The sequence below is a fragment of the Chamaea fasciata genome, unplaced genomic scaffold (assembly GCF_029207755.1).
Source record: "Chamaea fasciata isolate MVZ Bird 193981 ecotype frontalis unplaced genomic scaffold, bChaFas1.0.hap1 SCAF_7, whole genome shotgun sequence".
Lineage (NCBI taxonomy): Eukaryota > Metazoa > Chordata > Aves > Passeriformes > Sylviidae > Chamaea > Chamaea fasciata.
The window spans coordinates 27,906,823-27,928,219 of record NW_027094092.1 but is presented as its reverse complement, the minus strand read 5'-3'; the positions used below and the strand labels follow the sequence as shown (position 1 = coordinate 27,928,219).

The 21,397-nt window shown below is 39.3% G+C and overlaps 1 protein-coding gene across 1 annotated transcript in view; it reads left to right on the top strand.

Annotated features, from left to right (window-relative positions):
• The window catches only part of SIPA1L1 (signal induced proliferation associated 1 like 1), a 195,459-nt gene that overhangs the window by 110,209 nt on the left and 63,853 nt on the right, over positions 1-21,397 (top strand). Inside the window, 6 exon segments of the mRNA XM_066186979.1 lie at positions 19,586-19,927; positions 19,929-19,997; positions 19,999-20,109; positions 20,111-20,404; positions 20,407-20,434; positions 20,533-21,316. Coding sequence (XP_066043076.1) covers positions 19,910-19,927; positions 19,929-19,997; positions 19,999-20,109; positions 20,111-20,404; positions 20,407-20,434; positions 20,533-21,316 — 1,304 coding nt within the window. The 5' untranslated portion in view covers positions 19,586-19,909.

Genomic DNA, 21,397 nt, shown 5'->3' with positions numbered 1-21,397 from the left:
GTGCATATCAAGGATATAGAAAAAAATTTGTCCCTTGATTTTGGAGAAAAAGGAAATAACACTCAGGTTTTGAGGTAATGGCAAGACAATTGAAAATAAATGTATGCAATTACATTGGATATATCTGCATGTTTTCTTCTTAAATGGAAGGTGTACTTGGGGATTGTTTCACAGTAGATTTTTGTCAGTCTTTCATTACTCACTGACAGTGCCTTTCTATATATATATACATACAGTATATATATACACTATATATATACATATATATACACACATACGTATGTACTATATATGTGTATATGTATCTATACAGAGAGAGAGAGAGAGAGTGTAAAAAGATCCAGAGGGGACCCCTATCTTGAAGAGAGATCCATACTTCTAAGATGTCTGTTTTTATTCTGGCTAGTGACTTCTTCAGAGAAGCAGCCACATACCACATTGCACACTACAGTAATGTGTTCTCTGGCCAAAACTGTAACTTGTTGATAATGGGGGCTCTTTAGCAGTGAATTTTTTTTTTTTCCATTGGCTTAAAGAGTTTAATACCTCGCTATTGCACCTCTTCTGTGGGGCAGCCTGGTGTACTGCTTGGTTTGTTAATTATTTGACTTTAAAGTCATCTTTGTTAGCTAGCCAAAAAACCCACTTAAAATCAGATCATCATCCTATCCTTGCATTTATTTTATAGATTTAACAAGAGGATAAATTATGTTAATTTGTTCTACTGAAAAGGGGGTTTTATGCAGAATATTAGAGTCAGTACTAGTTGAAAACAAATAATTTTTTAAGCCAGATGCTTATGAGCCTGAAGTTTGATTTGTAATTCTTAACCTGTTAGTTCCTAGATACTTGACAATGATGATCTGCTCTCAAAAGAAGACATTGAGTTGTTGGCAGTGTGTGACAAACTAGTTTGATGAAAAGGATCACTAAATCATAATTAAAGTCTGAGTATACCCAGAAGGAGAAAAGAGAATTTTTGTATTTTTCTTTTTTTTTACCCAAATCAAGGCTTTTAAAGCCACTGGTAGGAACTCTGCATTCTTGTTGAGTCCCTCAGCTTGGCAGTTATAAACATTTTACCTGACAACATGGAAGTGTTAGAAAAAGACTTTAAAAAATTATCAAAGCATCTAAGACTGCAGAAGAGTAATTTTTAAATATTCATTATGTGTGAAATGACTTTAACTGCAAAATATAGAAGTACAGTACTATCTGCTTACTTATGCTTTGCTTTGAATAGTGATTTGGATAATAAATGGCTTACATGTCCCGTTCATGCATAATAGTGCTGTTTCTTAGTAAAGGGTTCTTGTCTTCCCATTACCAATGTGTTTAATTTTGCACAAGTATTTCAGGGTATCTGGTAATTTTTTATATGCACCAATGGCTTCTCTCTGCTCGTTTTCTCCTCTGCTGATTAACTATTGATGATTAGCCACAGGAATGATGTGCTAATACAGCCTCTCTGCTGGCAGTTGGGTTGTTGATTTAAAGTCATATTTGTGAGGATCAATACCCTAGAAACACAGCATTTTTCTGCTGCCACTTCTTCTCATTATCAGTCAGCATCTGTTCAGACTGCTCACCAGATTGTTATAGCGCTGCATATTACCAGCAAATCAAAAACAGTGCAGTAATTTGTTACCTGCTGAGTAGTTTCCCAGAAATGCAGGTGTAGTTTTTTTGGCCTATCTGTATAGAAATTCCTGTATTATCAGTGATGATAAAGGTGTGCTTTTACAGTATTTTAAGTACAAATAGTAGCTCCTGTGCTGAGACATAACTCAGTTAAGAAATAATTTTCTTAGTAGTATTTTAAATAATTTTCTATTTATGAACTTTACATTGTAGTTTTTAGAACTGGAAGCTAATCTTTCCGGCTGGGCTTGCATTACCTTCACAAATAGTTCTCATCATTGTTCCTGTTTCTCCAACTTTCACTTAATCTCTGCACTGAACATTGCCTTCTGTCTTTAATGAAGTTCAGTTTAGGTCTGTGTTCTCGATGCTGTTGTTTTCTTCAGTGGACACACCTAGAGGGAACTCTGACCTCTTGTTTGAGGAGACGTGAGGTGGGGAGGAATGTGTTACTCTTGATATGAGTTGGGTTCTGCTGGTCTATCACTTGGCCTGTGGGCTAATGTACTGCAGCAAAAAGTGTATCAAAATAAAAATAATGTTCATGCAATGGAAAAAAATGAAACATTTGAATTACTGTTGTGGTTTAATCCCAGTCAGCAGCCAAGCCCCATGCAGCTGCTTGCTCACCTCCCACCAGCAGGATTGGGGAGAGAATTAGAAGGCTAAATGGTAGAAAACTTATGGGTTGAGATAAAGACAGTTTAATAGAGAAAGCAGAAGCTGTTCACACAAGCAGAGCAAAACAGGGAATTAACTGAGTGCTTTCCATGGGCAGACAGGTGTTCATCCATCTCCAGGAGAGCAGGGCCCCATCATGTGCACCAGTGACTTGAGAAGACAAACACCATCACTTCAAATGTCCCCCTCCTCCTCCTTCTTCCCCCAACTTTATATACTGAGCATGATATCACATGGTCTGGAATACCCCTTTGGTCAGCTGGGGTCACCTGCCCTTGGCTGTGTCCCCTCCCAACCTCCCATGCACCCCCAACTCCTTCACCAGTGTTGCTGTATGAAAAGCAGAAAAGGCCTTGGCTCTGTGTAAGCCCTGCTCAGCAATAACAAAAACATCTCTATATCATCAACTCTGTGTTCAGCACAAATCCAAAACACATCCCCGTAGTAGTCACTATGAAGAAAGTTATCCCAGCCAAAACCAGGACACTGTACTCTAAAATAAACAATCTTTTTATAATTTATTCCTTTTTCCAAATGCTTTAGTAGTATAGGACTGCATTACTTTACTTTGGGTATGTAATTTAGATGAAAACAAACTGCTAAGTAAGAACTGAAGAATTAAAACTTTCTTCTGTTCCTCAAGATTTTTTTTCTTGTCTGTACTTGGAAGGTGAATAGTTCTCACAAAGATTTCAGATGTAACCTGGTTTGCTAAAACTTAGTTCTCACAGCAGCAATAATCATCCTGTTCAGTCTGTGAAGTGTAATGAACTTGAGAATTTTAGCATCATGTAGTCGAGATTATGACATATTCAAAGGAATGTTATTCCTTGATTCCCAGATGCTTCAATCTCTAAGTGATGATCTGCAGAAGCAGTGGAAGGAGATCCATTGATTTAATTTTCATGTGTATTAGCACTAATGCAGCATCCTCCCAGTTTCTTTACATGTGACTTTCAAGCAGCCTTACATTCTGCTTTTTTTCTCTCCCTGTACTTTCCTATTTTGCTCTCATTCCACATATACTTACAACTAAAATATTTTCTCTTGACACACTTTGAACTGATGACTTTCCTTCTTGAAGTTAAGTAAGATAGAGTTAGTGGGAGTTGATGCAATGACCTTGTATGAGTGGGAAGTTATGATACTGATTCTCAAAAAATGTGGTTTGAAAAATGGTGATACCGGTCTGTTCCTGGTGCCCTCTTTGCACAGGTAATTTAGAATATGTCAGAATCACAAGCTGCCTCTTTCTTTTTTTTTTTTTTTTTTAATTATCATTTATACAGTACTGTTGCATAGTAGCAGTGCACAGCTCTATAACATCTCCCAGTGTATACAGATTTTTCAGTTTAAGGTAGGTACTGTTGATGGTATATCATGCACTTTGCACCTTGAAATCAAAGCTTTCTCTTCTGTTTTAGAAAGAAGGCTTTGTAGTAGTTTCATTATTGGCTCTGATAAGTGAATGGATAAATGGCATTAAGGAAAAGAAGGTGTTTAGGTTTCTTGTCTTTCCAGGCACATCCTTTTCCTTCACTGTTTATTTTCTTATTATTCAGATCCTCTGACTGCTAAAATTATCTTGTGCATTTCCATTCTTGTGTTTTTGACTTACATTATCCTATTATCTCCCATGGCTTTGTCAAAAGGTTTTCTGTGAGCTGTGGGTGGAGAGTGCCACTCTAGCTAATTAATGGTAGTTTGGAGAGTGTGGTTTTGTAGATTTGATCTATAATCAGTAAGGGCAGACCTAAAGTCTCCTTTATGGGGCAATTCAGAAAAGACTTGACTTAAATGCTCGTGTTTTAGATTCAATAAAGACAGGGCTTTCAAGGAAAGAGGTTTTTGTTAGCGCAGTTGCTGTTATAGAAGTCCTCTAGCTAGCTTTAAAAATAACCTGTTAGATGGTAGTTCTCAAACTCTGATTGCGTATACTTGCAAATTACCAAAACATGAAAATGCTTATTTTTTGTAATTTGACAGACAACCTTGTGAATAGCTGATGTCTCAAGCCATAGGTCTTAAATAAGTGTTTTGAAGTCAACTTTTGAAAGTAATTTAGTTTTGAAAGAAATTACTTTTGAAAGTAATTTAGTTTCCAAAAGCTGCATTAAGCTGTACTAACAATCCCCAAACATTTTCTATTATGTTTCTTGTATTTTTCTTTCTTTGTTTTAGTTTACGGCCTGTTGTGATCTAACGATCCTTTTTAAAAGCCATTGCAGTAGAGTAGCGCGTGGATTTTGGGAGACAGATTTGCAATACAGAAGTAATAGCCAAGTTTTTAGCTGAAACTTTGGACCGATGCAAGTTTCAAGTCTTCAAGGGCTTTGCTCCTGCTTTTTGTCTGAGATGGCAATACAAAAACGTCTATTCTTTTAAGCTAGTTTCTCTTTCTGATAAAACTTGGTAATTTCATCTAATGTAAGAACAATAGCCAAGAGCAGGTCTGAATCATGCACGTGCTGTATCTGGTTTTTTTGGAAGAGAAAGGTTGGAGCAAACAAATAGTTGCATATCTCATGCTGTGTTTTCCTGAAGTTTCTAGAAGTCTGACTGAGGAATTTCCCCAACCTCATGTTGAACTATTTGCACTTGAAACCCCTGAAGACATTTTTCACATATTAACTTACGTGACTGCTTTTTAAGCTATGTTTTGGCATCCATAAGTCATGGTTATGATTTATAATTAATTATGTATATTTGTTGGTTGCTTTATAGAGATTTTCTGTTTCTGCAGCAAGAGAACTGTTTGTAATATTTCAGTGTACACACCACGACTTTCTATCACACAAGTTGCCCCCCACCCCTTTCAGAACTTCAGAAACAGACTAAAGATTTAAAATTCTGTTTTGTTTCACTGTAGGATTTTCTTCCAGGACTCGTATTTTTTTTGTCCTATTAAGAAAGATTTACCAAAAATTTCCTCTCTCTTCTGAAGTGAACCACTCAAGACTATCAGAAATTTTGTGTGTTTCATTTCTGAGAAGATTTTCAACTAGAATGAGTGCTCATCCTCAGTGGAAATTCTGGCAAGTCTGTACTAACGTACAGGGGAGCAGAAACTGGCCTAAGTACTTTACTTGGAAGGAAAGCAAATATTTTTTTCTTATAAAAGTTAGTATTTTGAAGCTCTTCTGTGATCTTCAGAATCTGCGCTCATTGGGCAGTTTTAAAACTGTGATCTTACTTTGAGCCATGTCTTGCTACTTCAAAAACTGACTCACTGAATTTGGGAAAGGATGACTGTGTGGTTGGCATGAAGTACAAAGTAGTGAAAAAAAGAAGTATCTGTGGATTTAGCCATCCAGTGTTTTTAGGTGTAACTTTTTGGGTGCAACCTGCTCCAGATAGATTTTTCTGCTCTAATCTCATTGCTGTGCTCATATTAGGCTTAGATTTCTCTGCTCTAGTCTCATTGCTGTGCTCATATTAGGCTTGGAGAATAGAGTTGATTTCCTGAGGGTTACAATGCAAAGTGATCTGGTGGGGTAATTTTTTTTCATTTTTTTTTTCCTTTCCCCACAACCCTCCTCCAAACACATATGTTCACATAAAACAGCTTAATTATATTGGCATCTTTCTATGTAGAAAGTAAAATCCTAGAGACTTAAACTCATGTAATTACTGAAGAGGATTTCTTTAGTGGGAGGATAAAGTTTTGCCTTATGATGAAAACTGAGTAGTGCTAGCATTAGACAGTTCACTGAATCAGCTACTGAAATTGTCATAAAAAACAACCATTTTTCCAAAAGCTTTTCTCTAGGAAAAAATCTCCATGTTGCAGTATGGAAAAGTGAATTGCTTTTATCACTGAGCAAAGTTTCTCAATTGAAGGAGGTACAAATTAATCTAGTCTTTACAGGGTAAAATCAAGATCCAGTTTATCTTGAAATTTAACAAGCAGATTGTGAAGCACAGGTATGATCCTTTTCTGATCAGAAATCCTACCGAGAAATTACAAGCTATGCTTCAAAATTGCTGATATTTTCGAGTAGTTTTCAGATATTGATCTGGCTAACAGAAAATTAATATTGATAATATTGATAAAATCCCTATTTTGGACTAATAAAAGAGTAGACACGAAACCAAAAAACAAGCTGTGCATGCTTAAGAAAATGCAGCCCTGTGAAGCAAAAAAGGCATATTTGGCTTCAAAGTAGTGTTTGTATTCCTAACTACTCAGAACTCTGAGCAAGGCCTGCAGCTTGTGAGCAGGAGATAAGTGGCTCCAGCTGATCCAATTGGAATAATTTTGACTTCCTGTGAGCAGGGAGGGGCTTTAGCCTTCCAAGTCTGCTTTTTGGGGGGGATCTGCAGGGACCTGGGGGTCGCAGGGGCATGTGGAGCTGGGGAGTCATCTGCAGGAGTCAACCATACTCAGCATAGTGAGGAGCTGCAGCCTTTTTACTGATGGAGAGTGTTCAAGGTGCTTCCTGTGGTTTACAGTTGGCTGTCATGGCTTCCACAAAATCGGGGTGGCCAGAGAAAGTCACCCCCAAACACAGACAGCAAGGGTGAAAACTGGTGCAAGAATGATACTTCCTTTTTTCAGGAAGGGTTAAGGAACGTTCTTGCCGAACTGTTATCAACGTGATTTTATATAATGAACCATAATCAGAAATAGTATGCAAGCCTGATTAAGGCTGTTGATGCAGTGAAACAGGAATACACCCACACATGTACTTTCTGTAGGTAATTTACTTTTGAAGCTTTAGTATTGGAATTTAAATGATTTCAAATCTGTTTTCATTTTATAAAATGTTTTTCGTGCATGTGAACCAGGAACAGATGTAGATATTTCCTTTTACTGACCATGACTAGAGGAAAAAAAATGACATAAGGCAAAAAGATTTTTCCATGACACTTCTTTAGATTATAATGAAGAAAACCTCAAATGGAAATGCTGGATGGACTGTGTTTGGGGTGTTTGGCTGGAGGCTTATTTTTGTGGGATCTGTGAGTTGTAGCCCAACTTATAGAAAAGTGAATGAATCTTGTAAGGAGTAATTTGGGCTAGAGAGGCAGTTGATAAAAGACCTGCATGGAGAGGTGAGCAGGTCAAACACACAGAAGTTTACTTATGCTTTGAGACAGCTAGTAGTATCCAGCCATCCATCTAAATTTTCCTCTTAGGTTTAAAGATATATGGATGAAGTGCCAGTACTGCTGGCATATGTGTGCTTGTAATAGACTGATTCTTATTTAAATTGCAAAGTGTGTTTTTAGATGTCGCTGCCACCTTGCTTGCTCTTCTCAGTTTGTATCCTGATTTGCCAGCTTGACTGTCTGGATTCATGACTCGAATTGCTTATTTGCTTCTCCCTGGTATTGCAAGTTGGTGTAGCTTGCTTCACACAGTGAGCACAGACTTTCACAATTGCTCCTGAGGAGTTGATGTAGGTGGCCAGGTAGGTATGATTTTCCTGTGATGGTTGTTGGAGATAGCCATACCAGTCACTCACTGAGTTATCTTTAAAATCTAAGTGCTGTCTGCTTGGATGCTCTCAGTTGCTTTGACCATATAGTCTGTGGTAGGACTGTAGAACATAACGTACCTACATCATCAAACCTAAGGGTCTCATCTACCTGTTGGTCACTGCTGAGAGAATTTCTAAGTAACTTTTCTTGATTTTCTGCATATGAAGAGTTGTTCTTCTGTTCAGCCTGAACACCCACTCGTAGCACAGCACTCACAAGAAATGAATCAACTGAAATATTTTTATCTACCTTTATTATTTTCTAAACCATATGTGTTGCAATCATGCAGGACGCAGATTTCTGCTGAGTAACTGCATGTTTGTGCAGGTATGTTTTTGTCCCTTTCTACATTGTTTCATTCACCATTATTAGTACTTGAAGTGTTTTAGGTGTAGAGTAATAGTTTATGTACTACTGATCTGGCTTTTTTGCCTCCTGTTTTTGTGCACGTTCCCATATGGAAAAGGAGAATGCCATTGTAAATTCGTTCATCTAGCAGAGTACAAGGTTTCTATAGTTGTACTCTGTTCCCTGCTAGGTTTTTGGAGGTCTTTGTGGGTTTATATGTAATTTTGCATTTCGCATTGAAAGCTTCAGACATCCTTTGCAGTTTTTGAGGTGATGTTGGTAATGGATGGAACATACTCATCTTTGTCAGCAGGTGATAGAACACCTAGTGCCCTTAAACTCTTGTCAGTTGTGTGGTTATCCATATTTTTCTGATGTATTTTCATACCCCAAAAACTGGTGAAGTCTTACTTAAAACCTGAGTTTCTTTTAGTCTTAATTTTAAATGACATTTTAAAGGAAAATTAACAAAAAAAGCTAAATACAATCCTATGTGGAGGTTGAACTCTTTATTCCTTTATATTCATGAATATGGTATTTTAGAAAATACATGTGTAATGCATATATTTGGAAAATAAATGTGGTTGTCAAGGACAAAAAGCTTTTTATATGTGTTTTGTCAAAAACAGGAAAGTGAATTATCCCCAGGGATTTCTGATGTCATGCCTGCTTATGTTATATAAGAGTTAGAGAAGCCTGAAAGCTTTTTTTTTTATTCTGGTGGATTTATGGTTCCTCATAAGGTTAGATTTACACAGTATGTGTGTCAAACGGTAATTCAAGATGGTTTTCCTTTTTGGTCTGTGGGATGACCCTGTCTTTAACTCTGAATGAAACCAAACTAGTAAATAAACGTCTTCCTTGGACAAAGACCACAGCCTTTTTAGCTTTGGAGGATCTGTTACATCGGAGCACTGGGGAGGGTTACCATAAGCACTCCTCTAAAAATATGTGGCTTACTGAATCTGTTGCCATGCCTTCTATGTGAACAGTTTAATTGTCTGAAGAAAAACATTTTTTCAACTGGTTGGCATTTTTGTTTGCTTGTATGGATAAAGTAGGCTTCAGAAAACACAAAAGGTGGTTCCAAAAAGACGTTTGCACCCAGTATTCAGTTCTCCACTTTGGGGTGGAGTATATGAGAGTAATGCAGCCTTCAGTAATCCGTCAATATCACCCTTACAGTGGTCTAGGTGGTTGCTAGTGGCAGTCATTTTAGAATCCTTTGCAAATTGATGCATAACTGATTTTGAAGCCTGTTTCAGTGTTCCACTGAAAGGACACCAGAGTTTGGCTTATAAATGGGATTGCATGTTTGTGAGTTAAATAATTGCTGGCAAAGTATGAAGCTGATGGTCTAAGAGAAAAATGAAAATAATGGAAAACATACAAAAATGAATAGTTGCTGAAAATTATTCTTGCTTTATTATAAAATCTGTTACTTACTAACTTTTTGTTTTGTCTTCTAAGATCAGTATCTAAATAAACAATTAACTCTTTTTTAAAAACCTTTATTTTAACCTACTTTTATTAGGGGGATTTTGTTTATTTTTATTTCCTGTATATCTGCACTTTTAGATCAAGTTCTTTACACAGATATACCAGTATGTTTTCAAGAGTTTAGCAGTATAGTAATACAAAACTTACCATTTAAAAAACATAAATTTGCATGTTGGTGAAAAGAATATTACTGAGTTTTTAGGGTTTTTTGCAAAAGGATTTTTAGTGGAGGGCTGTGGAGGGTTCAACCGGGTACATTTCAATTTGAATGTTGCAGTTGTTCACAAACATAGGATAAAAAAGAAAAAAATTGTTCAAGTTTTAGCTGAAAATTACTATCTTCCTCTAAAGTTTTTAATTGACTTCCTTTCTTGGTGTTGCACACTTGACTGCATGTGGCAGTCACTTGAAATGGAAACTGCTGTACTTCTTGCAAGGGTTGTTTGAGAATTGCACACTTTCTTATCTCTTCAAATATGTGAACTGTTAAAAGAATCTTTGTTGCTCTCTGTCGCCCTTGTATGACTTTATAGTCTGGACTGTAATTTTCAATGTAATTATTTTGTTCTGTCTTTACTTGGCTAAAGTTCAAATAATCTGAATACCTAAAAGATTCACGCCAAAGGGTATATTCCAGGTTATTAGAGACAAAATTTCCTGTAGAAACATACAATGAACATTTGAGTTTAGCTTTAATTTTGTTTTCTTCTTATAGCAGTAGTGAATGCAGTTCATTAAGCACATTTACTAGTGTAAAACACTAGTAATTGTGCTAAGTCTTTAAATGACATGAGGGTTAATTACCATGTTTGTTTATGTTATGTTTGAGTACTTCTGTCTGGAGAAGCTTTGGAAAGGTAACATTAACATCTTGTGTGTAAATATATGTAGATGTATGTATACAAAAAAAATATATGGTCTATATCACTACACACAAAAGCAAAACATGTATTTTAGGGAGAACTATTTTAACTTCATGTTAAAGTCTTTGTCATAAAAATACCATTTAGGTAGTCCAACTGATGTTTTTTATAGGTCATTTGGGGGGAGGAAAACTCACTCTTGAGTGTGTACTTTTAATGTTATATTTCAGTAGTAGCTTAAATTTGTTTTTCCCTTTGCAAACATAATGCTTGATTTTATCTGTGGAACTTCCAGTTACCTTTTTTTTTTTTTTTTTTTTTTTAATATACAGGAAATGTAATAGAATCAAGTAATGATCTACTTGGTATTTTCACATCAGCTGATAGGAAACAAATTCATTGAGCACCCTTTAGTTATTTGGAAGCTTGAAGAAAACGATATTTTGTTTGATGAGATGCTCAGCTGTCTTTTGAATGGCTTTAATTGAGGTCTGAAATTCCAAACTGATGGAGTTTGTTCTTTCCTATTGGGAGCTGGGGCCAAAAACACTGCATGGCAGAGGGTCCCAGGGTTGAGAAGGTAGGACTGTGCAGGGTGATTGCCAACACCCCCAGTAGCTGGGCTTGGAGTGACAGGAGACTGCAGGTGACTGACTGCTGAAGAGGCCTGGGACGTAAGCAAAGGAGTGGTGGTGAGGCAGAAATTGATGAACACTTCTGGTGTGGATGTCTGGTAATAATCCCTCTGTTTGTTATTCTTCTGTCCAGCACTGCAGCAATACCTTTAAAGCAGGAGCAATAGTTGCAAGAGCATCTTCAGGAATGTGTGTGAATGTGAAAGGCTCTCCAGATGATTATTATCAGGGTTGTGGAAACAAAGCCTATTAATTTTAGGCAAATTTTAGCTTTTGCTCCTGAAAAGCTGCTTTTGTTTCTCCCTTAAACACATGACTTAATTATCAGCCAGCCTATGGAGAAATAGTGCTCTATGAAGGTTTGAGAGCTGGATGACTTTTGTGAATGCACCAGAACAGCTCCTTGCAATGCTTTTACCAAATTATTAATTTAGGGAGAAGCAACTGCAGTGATAGAGTAAAGGAGTATTAATGGTGTTGAGAAAAAGATCTCAAATGCTAGCAAAATTATGGGCTTATATTTTTAAAATAATCCTTTTATCAAATTAGTGATGCAGTCCAACACCTGTTACAAAAAAAATTAAATTAGATTTGAGTTGCACTCCAGACTACGTGGAAGCAACTGGAAGTTTAGAGATGGTAGGTTAGATACCCTCTCTCCCCTTGTTCCAAACTGAAGTCTCACTCATCTCTGATGTTTGTGGCATGTTATGTGACACGGTGATGACTGTTTGCCAAGTATGGCCAGCAGGAACAGAGCCAGGGGAAGCAGCTCAGAGACCACAGGCTAAATTCTGTCTCTGTATTGGTACCAAAGATATGCTGGAAACAAATCATGGCCACACTGGAGGAGAAAGGACTTGTATGGGCCTTTGTGCTATGCAGACCTCAGGAAAGGGCATCCTTGGTACTTACTGGAGTTTGTAGCACTTACACCGAGCTGTACCTAGGTCAGGAAGTATCAGCCCTTTTTGGGGAAGGTTGTTTCTTGGTCTGGTGGTTTGGTGTGTGTGGGGTTTTTTGTGCGTGGGGTTTTTTTGTGTGTTTTTGTTTGGTTGGGTTTGGGGTTTTGTTTGTTTGTTTATTTTTTCTTTTGGTTTGGATTTTTTTGTTTGGTTTGTGACTCTTCACAGGTCAGATTGTCACAGTATCAGATATTAGTAATTGATTAACTTGGACACTTGTCAGTAAACAACTTTTTGTAAGAGTCCTCACACTAGGAAGAGCAGTCTATTTCTGCAGCCATTACCCAGGCATGCAGTATAGCAACAGCTATGAACTGGGAAGTAGGCATCCCTTTAAAATAAGAAAAGGGAGGGGTATAAATCAAACTGCTTTGTCGTTACTAAAGATGTGCTTTCTTGAGAGATGGTATTGTGAGCTGGAATGATTTGCTCTCGTGTTGTCACTGATGTAGACTCGTTTCCTAGAGAGCAAGCACTCCTTTCAAAAGTAAATTGTTATTAACAATTTTGTTCCAGGAATAGAATACAGTGTAGCATACAGTAAGACTTGTCATCATCTCTCTTTTAGATCCTGTAAATTAGCTTTCCGGAAAGGGATTCTACACTTAATTAGCTGGATGGGTGACATTGGTACCATAATGGAACATGAGTGTTGAAGTAGGAATGACGATGTGCAGTCCTTTTCTCACTCTTCCTTTCTGTCTCAGTTAAAAGGAGTTTTAAAGTATTTGTTACAGCAACAGTTACTTGTACACTCGAGAACTGTGATGTCCATGTCTTGATTAATGTGTATGAAATGGATGTGAAAACAGAGGATGCAGTTCTGGCTTTGAGATAACTGTTTTGTTTGCTTGGTGAATAATGAATAGGAAATCATAATGAAGCAAAATGTGCTGAAGTGCACAGGTGGGAGCTAACTGTCCCCTGTGTTGCTGTATCTGTCTCAGTTTGATAGCTTTTATTACGCTTCATTTACCATCCGGTTATGTCACGAGCGTTTACCACTGACTGCAGGAGATTATGATTATTGAGTGTGACTTCATGGTCTTCTGCACAGGGAGGCCAGCTGGTTCACTGTGCTCTGAGCCAGCTGATGGTTTACAGCCATGGTTACCAGGGCCTGAAACCTGGGGGAGAAAATTCTGCCGAGTGCCACAGTGGATGTGCTCAGCTCAGCACCCTTTTGTAGTGACTGCGCATCCTCCGGATGTTCCACCGCGGAAGCAGAGCGAGCTTGGCTTTGGCTCTAGAGAGGCACTCTGCAGGAGTGCAGAAGCTGGTGGTAGTGAGTCACAGTACTGTTACGCCCTAAAATCAATGTAACCTTGCCTAGGTTCATGTGTATTTGCATCAGCTGCTTCAGCAGAGAATGAAGCTAAGAATAAAGCAGTGCTAAATCCTCGCAGATCAGTGCAGGTGATCATTGTGTGTATCGCAGCAGATGGCACCCGGTGTCCTCAGAACAAAGGTTTTCTTTGGATGGTTAGGGTGCAAGAAAACATTTAGAGAGAAAGGCGGAAACACGTGAATCAGTGACAAATTTTGTAGACCCATAAATTGGTGAAGTGGAGGGAAAAGAAAGGGAGGTTGAGGGAATCTGTCTGTCTGTTCAGAGCTGACAGCTGTCACCAATTCTAGTAACACAAAGCCAGCAATTCTGCAAAGTTTGAAAAAAATAAAACTGGTAAGTTCGTAAAATACCAACACTGTTCTTCAAATAGATTTTCAGTTGGTAAAAACTTCCTCAGAAAGGCGAACCTTTTAGCTTTCCTGCAATTACAATTATGAAAGTAATCCTGGGAAGAAAAGGATAAAGTTAATAATAGGTAACCAGATAAAATATTTCAAAAGGATAAATTGAATTTTTCTTCTCTGAGGAATTAATTTTATGAAATTAGACATTATTTTGTACATATAATAACTTAATTGGCTGATAAATTAGTATTCCCTCCTGCAGTTTGATTTGTTATAATTCAGGTAAGAATTTGTGACACAAATAGATAAGCTTTCATATATAAAATATTTTTCCTTGTTCTCATTTATTTTCCTAGTTTTAGAGGAGCTTCTAGTTTTCAGGGGCTTATGCAGATGCCATTTCTTTTCCCAGTAAAAGTTAGCAAGGGTTGCTGCCAGTAATGTGTGTGTTGTTGCACTGCATTTTGTAAATTGACTGTATTTTAGTAAATCTTGTGGAACAGAGAAGATCTCAGTTAAGTTTTTAACAACTGCTTGCTGTAAAATGTTATTCTGATCTCCTTATCCTACAGTTTTGGTGATTTTAAAGTATACCTGGATATATGTTGCAATTACCACCCTCTACTATGTTTTACTGTTTGAAGTGGAGCAGGTGTGTGGTATGCAGGCTTGGCAAAAGTGAGCCTTTCCTAAAAGTTGAAACTGATTCAATCATTTCCAAATTTTTCATTTTAAAATGCCACTTTTTAATGAGGGCTGATGGTGAAGTATGAAGTCTTTCCTTTGGAACGTTATGAATCGTGAATAATTTGGTGCCCCCAAATCTATCTCTGTCAACATCAGACTATTAGGATCATTAGCACCCGTGATTCCAGGATCTGGAGTCTCATCATGTTCAGCAGATAAGAGTAATCGCTGAATCTTGTCAAGTAAGACTCAGTTGTGGATAAAGTGACTACTTTGCAGGGAAAAAGAGCATGATTCCACGTAAACTGGAGCTAGGCAAAACTGTCTTAGAAGGTCTCTGAAGTGATGTGTTAGGCATAAGCTGCTTTTCTCCATTCACTTTAACAAGTAGTTGTTGAATTATCCTCTTTGTCTAACTGGATCCAAGATAGAAACTGATTACTGTGCACTAGTTGAGGTTTTTTTACTATCCTGAACTGATTTGAGTGATATATTTCTTCTTGATCAGCTACTTGTATTTGCTGCTTTGTATTCCAGAGGTCTCGAGATGAAATCTTGACTGGTAGGTCTTCATATTTCTGGGTGTCTGACTTCAGGCATGACAAATAAGAAGTCAAGATCCTTGACTTACCTGCCTTTTAAGAATGATGGAGTCTGCAAAATCATCTTGCAGTTCATCCACGTGGTCCTTTTATAAGAGTGGTTCTTTGTCGTACACGTAAAACTTTGGCTTTGGAGGAGACAGCAAAGTGATTTTAAAAGGTATAAATAGAAAGCAAAAGAATGAAGATTAGGTTTGTGCTCATTTTGAGCTGAGATTAGATACTTGTTCATCTGGTACTGGTGAAAACCTAAGAATAAAATTTGTCCTAAGAGTCTGAGACCCATTTTGAACAGACACTTGGACTGCTTTTCTAATTATTGTATGCAATTTGATAAGCAAATAATTGGTTTTCTGATTATCCTCCTGACTCTCTATTCAGATTTTTAATTGATATAATCAGTACTAAATTTTCATGTACCTTTTCAGTAGTTTTTGCATGTGGTTTTCATTTACAGCTTTTTATATGTAGCTGTTCATCTGATGATTTTATTGGCCTCCTCAGTAAGTTGAAATGAGTTGGAAAAATGTACATTTCCATGGTTATGCGGGTTTGTCCTCGCCATATTCTGTTCACATACATATTCATAGCTGTACCTTCAGCTGTATTTTTTTCAGTATTGAAAAAGTAACAAAGTAGGAATTGTTACTCTTCACAAATGCTGCTCTTGGCTTTAGAAGTAGGTAGCATACTGCCTATCTTGTAATTGTAAATAATTTTAATAGATTGCATATTCTGTGTTAGCAATTTTGCTGCTTAATATTTATGTTCTGGCATGCTTTTCTGTTCTAAATAACACCCGTTACTGGTAACTGATGGTCACTTATATCAAGTGGGATTCACTGTCTCTGATCCTGTCATGTTTTGCAAATAATGAATATGAGAAAAGGTTAAAGTACAGATTGATGTTATTGTTTATTTTCATTAAAGCTGATAACCAGTGTGCCCAGAACCTGTGCTTTAGCAATGTTTAATGTTATCAAATGTAATGTTTTCACTTCATTTTGATTGGAGCTAATCAAACCTTTTACACCAGACTGTTAGGTCTCAAATTAGACACCAGGCTGGGATGGTCTGGAGAAATAAACATGGACAGGTGGTTGCAGTCTCCAAAAAATTTGACTTAATAGTGATTTAATTCATATAGACAAAGTCAAGAGTGGAGTTCATTTCTTCAGAGTATGATATTAACTATTAACATAATAATTTATGGGCTGTGTTCCAGCTGCTGCAGCAGATGAAGGAGGACAGCTGCAAAAACCTGCAGAACATGAAACAGCTGGTCCCCAGAGTGAGACATCCGTAAAGCTGAGTCAGGAACTGAGAATTTCCTTTGGAAAATACGCTGTGTGGTCACGTAACTAATGACAAAACTGTGTATACAGCAGGTCAAGAATGAGTTACGCAGGCCACTTAGTCATATTTTTTTTATATGATTATAGATATGGTTGTGTACCTGTATCCTTACTTAGGATTGTTGTCCTGAAAACTTTCAAAGGAAAAAAATATAATTTGGAGAGGTAGGAGAACTTGTGGTGTTTGGATGCTTTTAATGTCAACACCAAGCTTAGGAATTTTTAGAGTTGCTGTGTGAACTTATGCCCTTAAGTTAATGAGAAACCTGTACTACTAGGTTATCTATTTTGGTAGAACAGCATTTGACGGGGGAGAAGGTGTATACTTCGCTTTCAGAGATACTGATGGTAGAAGGGGAGCAGAGAGGAGCAAATCTTGGCTTTCACAGCAGATTGTGAAGAGGAGCTTGTGGTAGTGGATGCTTGTACTTCTGCATGTTTTGTGTTCAACTCTCAGCTTGACTTTTCCTTTATGATCCCTTTTGGCCTGGTGTTCTCCTGTCCTAAAGCCGTATCAGTTTTCATTCTATTTTCCTTCTGTTGTGCCTGTAAAAGCAAGCCTGTATAGATCTTTAGGAAGTGCTATGAACTGTTGCCATTTCATACAGGTTAATAGTGCTTAAACACTCTTTGATAGGCACTGTTGAAAAGTATGGGCAGAAGATTAGGTTTATCATGGCACACAGTGTTTGCGTTTTCCCTTCCTTTATCTGATGGTGCACAAAGTTGTTTCACCAGCCTGACTCGTTCTTGGGCAGAAGAGCGTTTGAAAATTGTACAAAGTTCTAGCTGAATATTCTGTAGTTTTGCAACAGCAGCATGGGTAGACTGCCTTTCTAAAGTTATTCTAATTATTTAACTAGAAAACTGCTGTTACTTCAGCAGTATTATTGACAGCACAAAGCTGAGCGCTGCAGCTGACACAATAGAAGGAAGAGATGCCATCCAGGAAGACACTGACAAGCTGAAGGAGCTGGTCCGTGAGAACCTAATGAAGTTCAACAGTTCCAAGTGCAAGGTGCTGCACCTGGGTCAGGGCAATCCTAGACATGAGTACAGACTGGGAGATGAACTTTTTGACAGCAGTCGTGTGGAGAAGGAGTATGGGGTGCTGCTGGACAAAAATCTGTACAGAAGTCAACAATGCTGCAAGTGCAGCCCAGGAATCCAACCATATCCTGGTCTGCATCAAACATAGCAGGGCCAGCAGGGTGAAGGAGGTTGGTCTCCCCTGTGTTCTGTCGTTAGACCCCACCTGGAGTAGTGCATCCGGGTCTCGATTCTTCAGGACAAGAAACGTGTGGAATAGTTAGAGCAGGTCCAGAGAAAGGCCATGAAGATAAGAGGGCTGGAGCAGCTCTTCTAAGAAGACAGATTGAGAGAGATGGGATTGTTCAGCCTGGAGAAGAGAAGGCTCTGAGGAGACCTTATTGCAGCCTTTTAGTTCTTAAGGAGGGCTTAAAAAAAGATGGAGACTTTTTACCTGAGCAAATAATGATAGCACGAGGGGGAACAGTTTTAAACTAAAAGAATTAAAGATTTAGATTAAATGGTAAGAAGTTCTTTCCTGTGAGGATGGTGAGGCACGGGAACAGGCTGCCCAGAGAAGTTGTGGATGGCCCATCCCTGGGGTTGTTCAAGACCTGATCTAGTGGGTGGCATCCCTGTGGCAGGGGTCTGGTAACTGGATGATCTTTAAGGTCCCTTCTAACTCAAACCATTCCATGATTCTAAGATTGTAGCAGCATTAAAGGAGAAGAGCTGAGTTTATGTAAATGGCTGTGCAAATACAGTAGTACCCTGGGTGACTCGCACTGTTCTTGTTATGTGTGATGCAGTCAGCCTGCATTTTAAGTATTCCTTATGTGTTGAGTTTTATATTAAGAGCAGCTATTTTAAAGAGGTGCTTTATATGGCAAGTGAAATTTAAACATGCTGCCTTTGGAGGCAGAAGGTGCCCTGGCTTGGTATTTAATTAGTGTGGTTCAAAGTACTGTAGTTCTGAGACTGCAGAAAGTGCTGGTTTCCCTGGAAGCATCAGAGAGCCTTGATTTTAGACAATGCTGTATTGTCAGTGCAGTGCTGGTTCAGCACCATCTCTGCACACATTTGGCAAATATTTAAAGGGCACATTTTGTGTGATTGGTTCAGCCTTTGAAAATTATTAACTCCTTTGTGTTAAAGGATATACACAGCAATGCATGATTTTATCTTGACAATCCCATGCTTTTGTCTTCTACCAGCAAGGATGTGTTTGTGGATTATGGTTTTTTTAGCTCCTCAAAGGGCAGTGTACTAAAGGCTTTGTAATCACTTCTGTTCTGATGAGGTATGGGAAAGCATTTAATTTCTGTGACTTTGTGAAGCTGGAATAATACAGGAGCTGTGGTAGACAATTTTATTAGCCAAGGAAATAAAATAACTTTTCATATCAAGTTACTTAAAAGTATGTGTTTCTCTTTAGCTTTAACCTTTTTGTATGTTGTAAACTCTGGTCAGAGGCAATACATGCTTTCTGGACTATGCAGCTAATCTGCAAATAAGGCTGTGCAAAGCACAAAATAAATATTCTTGACAGCCATTCTCTCTTACAATTTTGTACACTTTTTGCTAATTAGCTTCCTTTTTTTTTTTTTTTAGTTAACTTATCCGATATTTACATTAATCGGAAAGTTGAGTAAGTAGTGTTAATACCTAATAGCAACCAAAGATGTATGACTTGTAAATGGTAAAGTCTTTATAATGGAGTCCTGATCTGGCTCTTAAATAATTTCTCCAGGAGAAATGTATGCTGTATGTGTCCTTAGCTGAGAAATTCCCTACTTGTGCCTTGTAACAGTGTTCACTAACCCATCTAAAAAGTACTGCTAATCAATTCAGAAGGAAAAAAATATATTTGTTGAAATCAGAACCCAGAATTATTTTTTCAAAAGGCAACCCAACAATATCTAGAAAACTCCTCACCACCATGTAACACATTGCTGCATTTTTGTGATGATGATCAATGTGATTTAAAAAAATGTTTGTTAAAAATATTAATTATGTGTAATAATCACCTTGATAGTGTCAGTTACAAAAAAAGTTCTGTAATAAAGAATTAATGATTTTCTCTCTTTTTTTCTGTTCTAGGCTTAAAAGAAGCATAAGCGATTCAATTATAACTCCAACATTTTGGAGCATGAGTGATGTTAAAGCTATTTGAATATGATGGAGCATGGCTACTTCTTAAAATGCAGAAATTAAAGGATATTATTGCTTATCAAAACCTACTGAATATCTGAATTTTTTAGACCTCCTGCATTTAACTGTGTCCTTAAATGTCCATGATTAAGATCTCATGCAACGATTGTATATTTTGGAGACCATTCTCCAGAAGAGAACTGGGCATTTAAAAAGCAGAAAATGACTGTGGTTTTTCTTGGAACTTACTAAGGTTGAACATACTGAAAGACCATGACCAGCTTGAAGCGGGTCCCAGACGGAAAGGGCTGTTGCCACTGGGGTATCAGTCGGAACAGATGGCACCTCAAAAGTCCACTCGGGATGATTTCTATATGAGGCGCTTTAGGTCACAGAATGGCAGCTTAGGATCTGCAGTCATGGCACCAGTTGGGCCTCCTCGCAATGAGAGTTCCCATCACGTTACCTCTACCCCCTGGAGTCCCTAAAATGGGGGTCAGGGCAAGGATTGCTGATTGGCCCCCAAGGAAGGAGAACATCAAGGAGACAAGCAGATCTAGTCAAGATATTGAAACATCAAGTTGCCTTGACAGCATGTCTTCTAAAAGCAGCCCTGGGAGTCAGGGAAGCTCTGTTAACCTGAATGCTGGTGATTCTGTCATGTTAAAGAGCATCCAGAGCACACTTAAAAACAAGACCAGACAATCTGAGAATCTAGACTCCAGGTTTCTTACACCCGATGGCTATCCCAGTTCCCCAAGGAAAGCTCTCTTCGCAGAATACGACAGCGCAGCAACAGTAGGGTTGGGGGGAAAAACCAATTAGTTTCCTTGGGATTCCTCCACACACTTGCCACTTGAGGGATTTCCATTTTCACGCTCCCCTGGGGGGCTGAGCGCACCCCGGGAGCCGGCGTGTCCCCGTGGGGGAGGGGGACGAACCCCACGGCCTCCCCTGCCGCGGTCCCCGGGATGCAGCTGTGCCGGCCCGGTCTCCATGGAGACTGTCACCGCAGCAACGGGGGACCTGCCGTGCTCCTGGGGCTGGGGAGGATGCACAGGGGGCCGGGAGCGCCGCTCCCAGCCGGGAAAGGGAACATCGGCTACCCAAACGCCTCATTTCTGCTTCCCTGCACCGGCAGGGGGGAAAGGGATCCCGCAGCCTCGGCCCCTGCCGGCGGGTGAGTCCCAGGGGAGCTGGGAATACCGAGCTGGCACGGTGGGGAACGGCATGGGGGAGGGAGCCGTGCTCGGGGGCTGTCATGGCAACAGCTGATGGAGTCTCCACAGCCTCCCTTCCTGCGGAGGTGGGGGACAGAGCTCAGGACGGGGAACAGCCCTGCAGCAGCCCCCGGGTGGGCAGAGCTGCTCTGGGAGGGGATTCCTGCCCTTCCACCGCGACACAGCCGTTCCAGGAGCGCTCACACGCGGGGGTGGGGGAGGACTCCGTGTCCCTGGGCACATCTCCACTCCCTCCTGCCCCCCTTTCCACCCCACCGCGGGGAGGGGAAGGAGGAGAGAGCACCACACAGCTCCTCGCAGTCCGTGGCTGCTCCCCTCGCACCCCTCCTTGGATCACCCCGAGATGGTTTCCCAGCAGATTAAAGCCTTTCAATGACACGTCCGTGGTGTCCCCCACCCCACCGGCAGCACACGGGGGAGACCCGGGCGTGGCTCTCCTGTGGGAAATCCCTGGCACAGGGCCCACGCCCCCTTTGGTGCCTGCATTGCTGGGCTTGTCTCCCACGGCTGCCCCCTTCTG